The sequence below is a fragment of the Balaenoptera physalus genome (assembly GCF_965194825.1).
Source record: "Balaenoptera physalus genome assembly, chromosome: 18".
NCBI lineage: Eukaryota > Metazoa > Chordata > Mammalia > Artiodactyla > Balaenopteridae > Balaenoptera > Balaenoptera physalus.
In genome coordinates this window covers 65,155,957-65,170,497 of record NC_138899.1, presented here as the reverse complement: position 1 = coordinate 65,170,497, position 14,541 = coordinate 65,155,957, and the positions used below count along the sequence as shown (strand labels likewise).

At 38.3% G+C, this 14,541-nt stretch overlaps 2 protein-coding genes across 15 annotated transcripts in view; one reads left to right on the top strand and one right to left on the bottom strand.

Moving 5' to 3' along the window:
- FAM124A (family with sequence similarity 124 member A) overlaps positions 1–14,541 on the bottom strand; it is a 169,929-nt gene that overhangs the window by 75,548 nt on the left and 79,840 nt on the right. The window lies entirely within an intron of this gene.
- LOC309647299 (uncharacterized protein) overlaps positions 1–14,541 on the top strand; it is a 110,955-nt gene that overhangs the window by 62,876 nt on the left and 33,538 nt on the right. For 2 of the 6 annotated variants that reach the window (XR_014255916.1, XR_014255917.1), the window contains 2 exons: positions 8,705–10,427; positions 10,865–13,348. Coding sequence is in view for 1 of the 6 variants with exons in the window: in XM_082434541.1 (XP_082290667.1) it covers positions 10,865–10,940 (76 nt within the window). In the remaining 5 variants the exon portion in view is untranslated. Of the gene's footprint in view, positions 1–1,045; positions 3,678–6,022; positions 10,428–10,864; positions 13,349–14,541 lie in introns of those variants that run through there. The other 4 variants (XR_014255918.1, XR_014255914.1, XR_014255915.1 and 1 more) reach the window with 4 other exon arrangements.

Here is a 14,541-nt window from a genome sequence, read left to right as displayed (position 1 = left end):
TTTTTTTTTTTAGATTCCATATATATGTGTTAGCATACGGTATTTGTTTTTCTCTTTCTGACTTACTTCACTTTGTATGACAGACTCTAACTCCATCCACCTCACTACAAATAACTCAATTTCGTTTCTTTTTATGGCTGAGTAATATTCCATTGTATATATGTGCCACATCTTCTTTATCCATTCAAATGTCAATGGAGACTTAGGTTGCTTCCATGTCCTGGTTATTGTAAATAGAGGTGCAGTGAACATTGTGGTACATGACTCTTTTTGAGTTATGGTTTTCTCAGGGTATATGCCCAGTAGTGGGATTGCTGGGTCGTATGGTAGTGCTATTTTTAGTTTTTTAAGGAACCTCCATACTGTTCTCCATAGTGGCTGTATCAATTTACGTTCCCACCAACAGTGCAAGAGGGTTCCCTTTTCTCCACACCCTCTCCTGCATTTATTGTTTCTAGATTTTTTCACGATGGCCATTCTGACCTGTGTGAGATGATATCTCATTGTAGTTTTGATTTGCATTTCTCTAATGATTAATGATGTTGAGCATTCTTTCATGTGTTTGTTGGCAATCTGTATATCTTCTTTGGAGAAATGTCTATTTAGGTCTTCTGCCCATTTTTGGATTGGGTTTGTTTTTTTGATATTGAGCTGCATGAGCTGCTTGTAAATTTTGGAGATTAATCCTTTGTCAGTTGCTTCATTTGCAAATATTTTCTCCCACTCTGAGGGTTGTCTTTTTGTCTTGTTTATGGTTTCCTTTGCTGTGCAAAAGCTTTGAAGTTTCATTAGGTTCCATTTGTTTATTTTTGTTTTAATTTCCATTTCCCTAGGAGATGGGTCAAAAAGGATCTTGCTGTGATTTATGTCATAGAGTGTTCTGCCTATGTTTTCCTCTAAGAGTTTTATAGTGTCTGGCCTTACATTTAGGTCTTTAATCCATTTTGAGTTTATTTTTGTGTAGGGTGTTAGGGAGTGTTCTATCATTCTTTTACATGTAGCTGTCCAGTTTTCCCAGCACCACTTATTGAAGAGGCTTCATTCCTATACACTAATGATGAAAAATCTGAAAGTGAAATTAAGAAAACACTCCCATTTACCATTGCAACAAAAAGAATAAAATACCTAGGAATAAACCTACCTAAGGAGACAAAAGACTTGTATGCAGAAAATTATAAGACACTGATGAAAGAAATTAAAGGTGATACAAATAGATGGAGAGATATGTTCTTGGATTGGAAGAATCAACAGTGTGAAAATGACTATACTACCCAAAGCAATCTACAGATTCAATGCAATCCCTATCAAACTACCACTGGCATTTTCCACAGAACTAGAACAAAAAATTTCACAATTTGTATGGAAACACAAAAGACCCAGAATAGCCAAAGCAATCTTGAGAAAGAAAAATGGAGCTGGAGAAATCAGGCTCCCTGACTTCAAACTATACTACAAAGCTACAGTAATCAAGAGAGTATGGTACTGGCACAAAAACAGAAATACAGATCATTGGGTTTCTTTTTGTAGGTCGTTTTTCTTCCCTTCCTCGTTTGTTCTCTTCTCTTGTGTTTCCTGCCTAGAGAAGTTCCTTTAGCATTTGTTGTAAAGCTGGTTTGGTGGTGCTGAATTCTCTTAGCTTTTGCTTGTCTGTAAAGGTTTGATTTCTTTGCTGAATCTGAATGAGAGCCTTGCTGGGTAGAGTAGTCTTGGTTGCAGGTTTTTCCCTTTCATCACTTAAAATATATCATGCCACTCCCTTCTGGCCTGCAGAATTTCTGCTGAAAAATCAGCTGATAACCTTATGGGGATTCCCTTGTATGTTATTTGTTGCTTTTCCCTTGCTGCTTTTAATATTTTTTCTTTGTATTTAATTTTTGTTAGTTTGATTAATATGTGTCTTGGCGTTTTCCTCCTTGGGTTTATCTTGTATGGGACTCTGCACTTCCTAGACTTGGGTGACTATTTCCTTTCCCACGTTAGGGGAGTTTTCGACTATAATCTCTTCAACTATTTTCTCAGACCCTTTCTTTTTCTCTTCTTCTTCTGGGACCCCTATAAGTCAAATGTTGGTGCATTTAGTGTTGTCCCAGAGGTCTCAGAGACTGTCCTCTTTTTTTTTTCATTCTTTATTCTGTTCCGTGGCAGAGATTTCCACCATTCTGTCTTCTAGGTCACTTATCCATTCTTCTGCCTCAGTTATTCTGCTGTTGATTCCTTCTAGTGTATTTTTCATTTCAACTATTGTATTGTTCATCTCTGTTTGTTTGTTCTTTAGTTCTTCTAGATCTTTGTTAAACCATTCTTGTTTCTTCTTGATCTGCTCCTCCATTCTTTTTCTGAAATCTTGGATCATCTTTACTATCATTACTCTGAATTCTTTTTCAGGTAGATTTTCTTCTCTTCATTTAGTTGTTCTTGTAGGTTTTGATCTTGCTCCTTTGTCTGCAACATATTTGTCTTTTCATTTTGTCAGACTTACTGTGTTTGTGGTCATCTTTCCACAGCCCGCAGGATCGTAATTCCTTGTTTCTGGTGTCTGACCTCTGGTGGGTGAGGCTGGTTCAGAGGCTTTGCCATTATCCCATTGACAGGGGGTTTGATTGGTGTTGTGGTGACCAGAGCCTGCCCTGGATATTGAGCGGGCCCTCCCTTTTGCTCTGTGGTTGTCACTGCCCTGTCAAGGGTGGGGTCTGCTTCCTAGTTGTTGAAGTAGAGGCCCTCAGATCTTGTTTCTTAGCTCTGTTTCTGATCTGCGGTGTGAGGCAGGTGGGACTGGAGCACTCCCACTGGGAGAGAAGCCACTGACTATTCCTGCTCTGGAGCTGTTCACCTGTGAATGTGCTCTGTTGTGCCCCCTTTTGTCCATTGTGTGGACTCACAAAGTACACTGTTGTTGGCACTGCTCTCAGTCTGCCCTTAACTGGGGGTATGCTGGCAACTGGCCCTGGTGACTCTCAGGTGTTTTCACTAGGTCACTGGCACAGATACACTGAGGTCAGGTCCCAGGACTGCAGTAGTCATGCACCTGGACCCACTGTGGGAGCTATAGAGGCAGCTCAGATTCTGGCCTGGACCAACCCCCACATGTATGTGCCCACAAAGCCCACAGCTGCTGAAGCCATACCCATCCCAGCTGCAGGAGCACTTGTTGTCCTTTCAAATGTTTCACAGGCACTGAATTTAGGAAGCTGTCAGCAGAGATGTAACTCCGTGGTTCACGCAGCCTTGAAGAGCGATTTCAGCTCTTCTTCCTTAGTCACATGGCCCCTGGGGCTCAGGTGTGGTTTCAGCCCCACCTGTGCATATGTTCTTCCCACTGGAGTCTGCTCCAGAGGTTGCCAGAGCACATGAGCCTATCAGGCAGGAAAGGAGCCGAAGCAGTGATTGGGGCGAGCAGGCTGCCTAGGTGGGAGGGTGCTAGGGTAGGGACTGGAACATGCAAGCCCATCAGGTGGCAATCAGGGTGAGCAGGTCACCCAGGCTTGCAAGGGGGTTGCAGGGGAGGCGATGGCAGGGGCGTGTGAGCTGGCTCTGGTGGAGCCCTCCCTAGTGCCCATGGAGGCAGGGGCTGGTGCGTGAGGAGAGAGGGTGTGATGGTGGCCCTGCCCTTTGCATGTCACTCAACCATGGTGCTTCTCTTTTGTGGTGGTCTGGGCTTCCTCCACGAGCATTCCCAGGTGCGGAGCTCCTCACTCCTGTCCCCACAGGCTGTCTCCTCACAGTCAACAATGGTCTTCCCCCCGGGTCTGCTCTCCAAACCCTACGTTCCACCACCCAGCCCCCATGTGTACCGGCAGACACCTGTCTCAGGCTGGGGCATGCAGGACTGTGGCATGGACCATCTGTGTAGGTCTCACTCTGTTCTGCCTGTCACAGACCAGTTGCTGGGCTCTCCTCCAAGCCCCTGAGGCTCCCTTCTGTCCCAGCTGATCTCCCAGGTGGTGAGGGGGCTTCCCCAGATGTGGGAACCTCTCCTCACCTTCAGCTCCCTGCCAGGGGTGCAGGTTGCATCCTGTTTCCTCTCCTCTTCCTTTTACCTTATTTCTTTCATCCTACCCGGTTATGTGGGGATCTTTCTTGTCCTTTTAGGTGTCTGAGGTCCTCTGCTAGTGTTCAGCAAGTGCTCTGTGAGAATTGTTCCATTTGTAGATGTATTCTTGATGTGTTTGTAGGGAGAGATGAACTCCACGTCCTCCTACTCTCCCTCCATCTTGGAAAGCTCCCCCCACCTCTCTTTTTTTTTTTTTTTCTTTTTTCTTTTGTCCTGCCTGGTTATGTGGAGGTTTTCTTGGACTTTTGGAAGTCTGAGGTCTTCTGCCAGCGTTCAGTAGATGTTCTGTGTGAATCATTCCACTTGTGGGTGTTTTCTGATGTATTTGTGGGAGGAGGTAAGCTCTACATCCTACTCTTCTGCCATCTTGATTCCTCCCTCCAAACTCTTATAGTTTTCAATGTATATATCATTGATCTTTTTGGATAAATTTATTCCTATGTGTTTTATTCTTTTGATGCAATTGTAAATGGTGTTTTTTAAAATTTCTTTTTCTGATAGTTTGCTATTAGTGTAAAGAAACAAAACAGATTTTTAATATATTGATTTTTGTATCCTGCAACTTCACTGAATTTATTAGTTCAAATAGTTTTCTAGCACAGGCTTTTGGATTTTCTCTATATAATAGCATTTCATCTGCAAATAGTGACAGTTTTACTCCTTTTTTTAAAAAAACACAACATGATTATATTTTAATACAAAACCAAAATACAAAACACCATAGTAAATTGATGGCAATAAAATATGGCATTTTATTTGCACTGCATGACAAATGGTTAACATCCTCAGTCATAAATGAGTTCTTAGAATACTTCCGTCTTTCTGACTTGGATGGCTTTTATGACTTTTTCTTGCCTAACTATCCTGGCTAGAACTTGCAATACTACACTGAATAAAAGTGGTGAGAGTTGGAATCCTTATCTTGTTTTTGATCATAAAGGTAAAGCTTTCAGCTTTTCACCACTGAGTACGATGTTAGCTGTTGGCTTGTCATATGTGGCTTTTATCATGTGGAGGTATGTTCCGTGTGTACCCAATATGTTGAAAGTTTTTTTCATAAATGAGTGAATTTTGTCAAATGCTTTTTCTGCATCTATTAAGATTATGATTTTTATCTTTCATTTTGATAATGTGGTGTATCACATCAATTGATTTGCAGATGTCAAACCATCCTTGCATCCGTGGAATAAATCCCACTTGAACATGGTGTACAATCCTTTTAATGTATTGTTGAATTAGTTTGCTAATATTTTGTTGAGGATTTTTGCATCTATGTTCATCAGGGACATTGACCTGTAGTTTTCTTTTCTTATGGCATCCTTGTCTGGATTTGGTTTCAGGATAATGCTGACCTTGTAAAATGAGTTTGGAAGTGTTCCCTCCTCTTCTGGTTTTTTTGATTGAGTTTGGGAAGGATTGGCATTAATTTTTTCTTTAAATGTTTGGTAGAATTAACTAGTGAAGCCATCTGACCCTGGAGTTTTGTTGGGAGACTATTGATTACTAATTCAGTCTCATTACTAGTAATCAGTCTGTTCAGATTTTCTATTTGTTCAGTGATTCAGTCTTTGTAGGTTGTATGTTCCTAGGAATTTATCCATTTCTTCTAGGCTGTTCAATTTGTTCGTACCTAATTGTTCATAGTTGTCTTTTATGATCCTTTGTATTTATGTGTTATCCATTTTAATCTTTCCTCTTTCATTTCTGACTTGAGTCCTCTCCTTTTCTTGATGAGTCTAGCTAAAGGTCTGTCAATTTTGTTATTTTCTCAAAGAACTGGCTCCTAGTTTTGTTGATCTTTTCTATTTTTTGTCTCTATTTCATTTATTTCCACTGTGATCTGTTATCTCCATCCTTCCACTAAATTTGAGCTTCTTTGTTCTTTTTCTAGTTACTTGATGTATAGAGATAGGTTGAGATCTTTTTTGTTTCTTGATGTAGGCATTTATCACTACGAACTCCCCTCTATAGGAAGAACTTCTCTTGTTATATCCCATAAGTTTGGTATGTTGCATTTCCATTTTTATTTGTCTCAAAGTATTTGTTTTTTAATTTCTTCTTTGACCCATTGGTTGTTCAGTAGCATGCTGTTTAGTCTTTATATACTTGTAAATTGTCCAGTTTTCTTCTTGTAATTAACTTCAAGTTTCTTAACATTGTGGTTGGAAAAGACAGTTGATGTATTTTTAAACTTATTAAGATTTGTTTTGTGGCCTAACATATGATCTATCCTGGAGAATATTCATGTGTGCTTGAGAAGAATATATATTCTGTTGCTTTTGGATGGAATGTTCTGTATATATCTGTTAAGTTCTCTGGTCTGACATGTCATTAAGGCTAATGTTTCCTTATTGATTTTCTGTCTGAATGATCGATCCACTGGTGAACATGGAGTATTAAAGTCCTCTATTAATACTGTATTGTTGTCTATTTCTTTAGTATTTGCTTTATATATTTAGGTGCTCCTATGTTGGGTGCATAGCTATTTTCAAATGTTATATCCTTTTGTTCGATTAATCCCTTTATCATTACAAAATGACCTTGTCTCTAATTAGTCTTCTTCTTAAAGTCTATTTTGCCTGATATAAGTATACCTACTCCAGCTTTCTTTCGTTTTTTATTTGCATGGAATATCTTTTTCCATCCCTTCACTTTCAAACTATGTGTATTCCTACATCTGAAGTATGTTGTAGGCAGCATATAGATGTATCTTGTTTTTTTAATCTACTTAGCCACTTTATGTCTTTTGATTGGAACATTTAGTTCATTTACATTTAAAGTGATTATTAATAGGTATGTACTTATTGCCATTCTGTTCATTGTTTTCTAGCTGTTTTGTAATTCCTCTACTCCTTCTTTTCTTGCTCTCTTCCTTTGTAATTTGATTATTTCCTGCATTAGCATGCTTAGAGTACCTTCTCTTTATATTTTGTGTATATACTATGGGTTTTTGCTTTGGGGTACCATGAGGCTTACAAAAAACAACTTATATTTATAACAGTCTATTTTAAATTGATAACTTAAGTTTGAAAGCATTCTAAAGCTCTACATTTTCACATTTTGATGTCACAGTTTACACCTTTTTATCTTGTGTATCCATTAGCAAATTATTGTAGTTACATTTATTTTTACTTTTGTCTTTTAACTGTTATGCTAGCTTTATAAGTGATTAACCCATCACCTTTACATTAGATTATACTGAATTTTACTATAAATTTACCTTTATCAGTAAGATTTATACGTTCATGTTTTTCTGTTACTAATTAGCATCCTTTTGTTTCAGCTTTAAAAAGTACCTTTAATATTTCTTGTAAGGCCAGTCTTGTGATGTTGAACTCCTTTAGCTTTTGATCATCTGAAAAACCCTTTATCTCTCCTGTAATTCTCCCCCTCCCCAGTTTTATTGAGATATAATTGACATACATTACTATATACGTTTAAGGTGTATAGCAAAATGATTTGACTTAACAAACATCAACTCAGTTCTGAAGGACAGCTTTGCTCAGTAGCATACTCTTGGTTTGCAGTTTTTTCTTTCAGCACTTTAAAAATATCATGCTACTTCCTTCTGGCCTGCAAAGTTTCTCCTGAAAAAATCTGCTGATAGTCTTATGAGGGTTCCCTTGTATGTAAATTGTTTTTCTCTTGCTGATTTTAAGATTCTCTCCTTGCATTTAAATTTGACACTTTAACTACATGTAATATGTCTTAGTGTGGGTCTCTTTGGGTTTATCTTATTTGGAATTCTCTGGATTCTTGGATCTGGATGTCTATTTCTTTCCCCAGGATAGGAATATTTTCAGCTATTATTTAAAATGAGTTTTCTGCCCGTTTCTCTCTCTCTCTCCTCTTTCTGGGACCCTTATAATGCAAATGTTGGTCTGCTTGATGGTGTCCCTTAAGTCCCTTAATCTATCATTTTCTTTTCCTTCTCTGATTTGATGAATTCCAGTACCTTGTCTTCAAGTTTACTAATCCTTTCTTTTGCTTCCTCTAGTCTGTTGTTAAACCCCTCTACTATATTTTTCACATCAGTTATTATATTCTTCAGCTCTGTGACTTCCATTGGTACTTTCTTATATTTTCTATCTTTTGTTGAAGTTCTCACTTTGTTCATCCAATGTTCTCCTGAACTCATGAGCATCTTTAGGACCATTGTTTTGAACTCTTCATCAGGTAAATTACTTATCTGTATTTCACTAAGGTTTTTTTCTGAGATTTTATCTTGTTCTTCCATTTGGAATATATTCTTGACTTTCCGTGTTGGTATGTATGCATTAGAGAAATCGGCCACCTCTCCCGGTATGAAGTAGTGGCCTCATGTAATAGATAAAATTATTGTTCAACCCTGCCCTAGTTGGTTCCCTCTCAAACCTTTGTGTTTGTTTAAGCAGCCTACTTTATTCTTAGTGGCTCCAAGAAGGGAGGGTGTTCCTAGATCTGTCAGTGTCCCAGAGAGGAGAATTTGTCTTCTCCCTCTGTGCTGAGCCTTGGGGTGATAGCCAGTTAAGAACTGTTTGTTTGCTACTGTCCCATTGAACCCGTGAATACAAGCCTCACTGGCTGCAAGAGCCAGTCTGTCAAAGGATGTGTCCTCAGGGTGGCAGCCACAAAAGCTGGGTCACCAGATATTTACACAAGCTCCTTTCTCAGAGACACTGGCGACTTGGGGCTGGGAAGATGGAAAGCATGAAGATGATACTTGCCAGCTTCCCTGGTCTCTGGAGAGAACTGTAGTCATCCTCTATGTGTGTGTCAGAAAGAAGCCTGGTCCACAGGCCACAGCTATGAAGGTAAGAGGCTTCTTGTATAGAAGGATTGGGACTTTCAAGTCCGTTGCTTCTCTGCTGTACCCTGGGGTTAGGTGATTAAGAAGTCTTCTCTATTTGTTACAATCCTGTGGGACCTGTGAGTGCAAGCCCTGCTGTCCACCAGTGCCAGGTGATCAAGGGGTGTCCCCTGGGTGGCAGCTGCAAAAAGCAGAACATGAGAGGAGTACACAAGCTCCTTTCTGGGAGATACCAGCGGCTTGGAGCAAGGGAGACTGTAAAGATGGCACCTGCCCGCCTCTGGTTTGGAGAGTGTTTCAGTAAGTCCCTGGAGATGTATTAAATTAGATGCCTGCCCCTCGGGCTGAAGCTTTAAAATAAGCAAGTTGGCCTCTTTAACAGAAAGACTGGGTACGTTTTAGTTGGCTACCTCTGCTCTGGGCCCTGGGGTGAGTGATTCTACCTAAGCCCTTCAAAAACTGTTTCCCAGATCACTATCAATCACCTTCTGGGTCTCAAGGAAACAAGCCCCAATGGCTTTCAAAGCTAGATGTTCTCAAAGTTAGAGGTAATTGTCTCTCAGGTGCAGGCCTTAAAAGTTGGGGTTCAAACCCTTTGCTCCTCAGGGAGAGGCTTGGAGTTGTGAGAGCCCTCCAGATTGTGGGTCATCATGCCAGGTTCATGGTGATACTGTGTCTCACCCTCTCCTACCTAATTTGTGGGAATTGCTCAGATAGTTTTAGAAGAAACTGTTCCATATCTAGCTGTAGACTTGGTGTGAGAAGAAGTGAGTTCAGGATCCTCCTATGTCACCCTCCTGAACTGGAATGCTGGGGTTCTTTTTCGAATGGTTAGTAGAAAGAGAGGAGGACTTATGGGAAAAAAGGCAAGATTCACTCTAAAAGTAATCAAAGCCTGGGTACATTTTGTCAAATCAGTGACATTTCTAGGTTGGAAGTTTGAAAATTTTCAAAGAGATTCTAAGCCACATAGGATGGTGGTTTAAGCAAATCTTTGCTGGACAGTTACTTGTCCATTCTTTTCCTCTCTGCCATTATGGAATTGTAAGACTTTCTGAAGAATTATCAGAGCAACATACTAATTCCATTCCTCATAGAATGAAAGACAGAATATAAGAAGAGTACTTATTCTCCAGAATTGGCAAAATGGCAGCAAAGTGACAACTATCCACCTGGACTGTCTTCCTGCCAACAGTTATATAGCTTCCCCCACTCCCCGCCACACCTCTCTGAATGACCTTTCTAAATACAAACCTGACCATGTTTCTTGGCAGAAGAGACTAACTAGCAAGCTCTACAAGACCCTGTCTACTCCTTCAGGCCTTGTGTCTTTCTGGAATTGCAACCTATATGATCCAGCCATTTGGAACTGCCATCATTCCCCAACAAACCAGATTGGCTTATATCTCCATGACTGACTTCATGCTGCTCTTGATGCCTGTCTGCCTAGAGACACCTGCTCATCTTCAGAGACCAAGCCTAACGTGATGCTGTGAAGCCTTATATGACCACTTACTCTCCTTTGTTAACAAAATGCACTCATTTCTCTTGGGCATATAACTAGGAGTGGAATTGCTGGGGCACAGGGTGAGCAATTTTTAGTTTTAGTAAGTACTTCCAAACAAATTTCCAAACTGATTGCATCAAAATGTGTAATTCTACCAGGAATTTATAAGTATTCCAGTTGCTTCACATCCTTGCCAACATTTATTAGCATTCTTTTTAATTTTAATCATTCTGATAGGTAACAGTGTTTCATCATGCTATTAATTGGCATTTGCCAGATGACTAATGATATTATCTTTTTATTGGCCATTTGAATACCCTCTTTAGTGAAGCACCTGCTCTTTGTATATATTTTGGATTCTTTTCGTGGATGTATGTATTGTAAATATCATTATCCAGTCTGTGGCTTGCCATCTTACTCTCTTTTTTGGTGTCTTTTGATGAACAGAAGTTCTTATTTTTTAATAAAGTTATTTATCTTTTTTAAGACTACTAATATTTGCTATTCCACCTGGCAGCCATTCTGAACCAGAGGGTGGAGGACAGAATGAAAAGAAGCTTGGATCCCTGAGGACTGTGGGCTGCCATACATAGGAGAGAGAAGTAAGCATCTATTGTTATTAAGCCTCTATTTTTTTTTAAGCCTCTGTCTTTCTCAGTTGCACCTGAGCTTACATATCACCACAACAAACAAGAAACATTCTGCACCGAAGTACACTTACATATTTAAAGGAACTGGCTATAACTGTAAAATTTTTACTTGGTGCTGTAAGGTACCGAGCTGGGTCGATTGACCTCTAGCACCTGTACTTATATAAGTATTTTAAAAAATACTCATATTTGCACATAACAGGCACTCAAATTCATACTGAATAAATACATGTGAGATAAAAATACATATCTTCTAAGATCGCTTATGATCAAGGGAATTTTAAGGTGCTTATATATGTATAAATATACATATATAAATCATAAATACCAACAGTTATTATGTGGCTTTGATGGAAAAAAAATGAGGACTTTAGTATTACTGGAGAGCAGTAGCAATATCTAACAATGAAAAAGTTTTAAGTCAAGAAGTATTTGAGGGGCTGCCTCAGGGACCAGCTTTGTTTAACATCAGTATCAGCTCTTGGGAAAATGTGGCAAGCATCACAGAAGATACTAAATGGAGGGACTGTGAACACCTAGAACTGCTAGGACACAATCAGACTACTGATCTGATATATATTAAAAAGCTATCCATTTAAGAAGGAACAGGAGAGAAAATCAAGGTCATAGACCTCAGGATTAGGAGCTGAGGCTGACAGATAAAATGACAGAATCTGTAAAACTGAAAAGACGACTCAGAAAAAGAACAAACAAACATATCTTGCCCAAATGCAAAGCTTTCTCTTTGTATAACTTCTGAATGTTCCCTGAATATTTATTTTTCAGTATGATTTATGAGTTACCCTGCCATTGGCTGTAAAACACGAGGTAGACTGATTTTTATATCAACAAAGGATCATCAGAATTTAAGTATCACTGAATTAAGGAATTTCAAAAGAGAAATATTCCTTGCCACAGTTCCATGAGCAGATCCTAAAAGTAGCTGACTGAAATGATTAACAGCAGCTTAAGCAAGAGTCCCATTTTTGAAATTAGAATGAAAAAGAGTGAAGAAAGCATACATGAACTATGTGGGACATGATCAAAAGAAACAATGTCCTCACTTTGGGAGTCCCAGAGGAGAAGGGATAAAGGGACAGAAATCTTATTCAAAGAAATATTGGCTGAAAACTTCCCAAATCTGGGGAGAGATAGAGCCATCCAGGTATGGGAAGCTTAGAGATCCCACCCAAAGAGATCCTCACTGAGACACATTATAATCAATCTCTTAGAAATCAAAGTCAGAAAGAAAATCACATACAGGGAATTCTGATAAGGCTTTACATTTCTCAGCAGAAACCTTACAGGCCAGGAGACAGTGGGATGATACATTCAAAGCACATAAACAACAAAACTCATCCAAGGATATCTTACCCAACAAAAGCATGAAGGAATTTAATCACCACTAGACCTGCCCTACAAGAAGTGCTAAAGGAAGTTCTTCAAACTGAAACAAATTAGTAGCATGAAAACATACTGAAATATAAAATTTACTGGTAAAGGTGAATATATATAGTCAAATTCAAAAAACTCTAATACTTCAATGGTGGTGTGTAAATCACTTTGAAATCTAGCATATAGGTTAAAGACAACAGTGTTGAAAATAACTATAGCTGTAATATTATGTTAATATAGTATTTATAAATATAATACATAAATGTATAATATATAAGTATAATTATATAAAAATATATAAATTGGGACATCAACATAAATCTGAGGGGAGCAGGTAATTGGGTAGAACTTTCTTATGTAATTGAAGTTATCATAGATGGTTATAACATATTATGAAAGCCTCATGGTAATAACCACAGACCAAAACTAGATAACAGATATACAATGACAAAGAGAAAAGCAAACTACTACAAAAAATCATCAACTCAAAAAGAAAGACAGCAAGAGGAACTAAGGAATGACAAAACTATCAGAAAGCAATTAACCTACTGGCAACAGTAAGTCCTTAGCTATCAATAATTAATGTAAATGGGCTAAATTTTCCAATTAAAAGACACAGATGGGCTGAATGGATTAAAAATAAGACCTAACTATATGCTGCCTACAAGAGACTCACTTAAGCATTATGGATATTCACAAACAGAATGTGAAGGGATGGAAAAAGATATTTCAAGCAAATAGAAACCAAAAGAAAGCAGGGGTGGTTATATTTATATCAGACAAAATAGATGTTAAATCAAAAACTGTAACACAAGACAAAGTCATTATACAATGATAAAGGGGCAATTCATCAGATATATTAATTGTAAACATATACGCACCCAATATTAGAGCATCTAAAAATATTGAACAATTATTAACAGACCTGAAGGGAAAAACAGACAGCAATGCAATAGTAGTAGAAAGTCAAGAAGGAAATAATGGATGTGAGTGATGCTTTTGAACAAATGCACCTACAGACACATACAGAATATTCCATCGAACAGCAGCAGAATACACATTCATCTCAAGTGCACACAAAACATTCTCCAGAATACATCACATGACAGGTCACAAACCACATCTTAGCAAATTTAAGAAAGCTGAAATCATACCAGGTATCTTTTCCAACTACAATGGTATGAAACTAGAAATCAATACCAGGAGGAAAGCTGAAAAATTCACAAATATGTGGGGATTAAATAACATACTCATAAAAAACCAATGGTTCTAAGAAGAAATCAAAAGCAAAATAAAAAATATCCTGAAACAAATGAAAGCACAGCGTATCAAAACCCATGGGATTTAGCAAAGGCAGTTAAGAGGGCAGTTTATAGTGACAAACATCTCAAACAACCTTCTTTACATCTCAAAGAACTAGAAAGGGAAGAAGACACTGAGCCCAAATTTAACAGAAAGAAGGGAATAACAAAGATCAGAGCAGTAATAAAGGAAATAGAGACTGAAAAGATAATAGAAGAGATCAATGAAACTAAGAGCTGGTTTTTTAAAAGATAAATAAAATTGACAACCTTTAGCTAGACTCATCAAGAAAAAAAAGAGTAGACTCAAAGTCAGAAATGAAGAATAGATGCTAAAATGGATATCCCAGAAACACAGAGACTACTAAGAAAAATTATATACAAATTGGACAACCTAGAAGAAATGGATAAATTCCTTTGAAACCTAAAATCTACCAAGACTGAATCATGAACAAAGAGAAAAAATTTGAACAGACTGATTACTAGTAAGGAGATTGAATTAGTCATCAAAAGCCTCCCAACAAACAAAAGTCTAGGATCAGAGGGCTTCACTGGTGAATTCTAACAAATATTTAAGGAATAACTAATGCCAATCCTTCTTAAACTCTTCCAGAAAAATAGAAGGGGAGGGAACACTTCCAAACTCATTTTATGAGGCCAGCATAACCCTGACGCCAAAACCAGGCAAGAGCACCAGAAGAAAAGAAAATTGCAGGCCAATAGCCCTGATGAACATAGATGGATAATTCCTCAACAAAATATTAGCAAATCAAATTCAGGACGTTAAAAGTGGTCAACAGCATGATCAACTGGGATTTATTCCAGGGATGCAAGAATGGTTTAACATG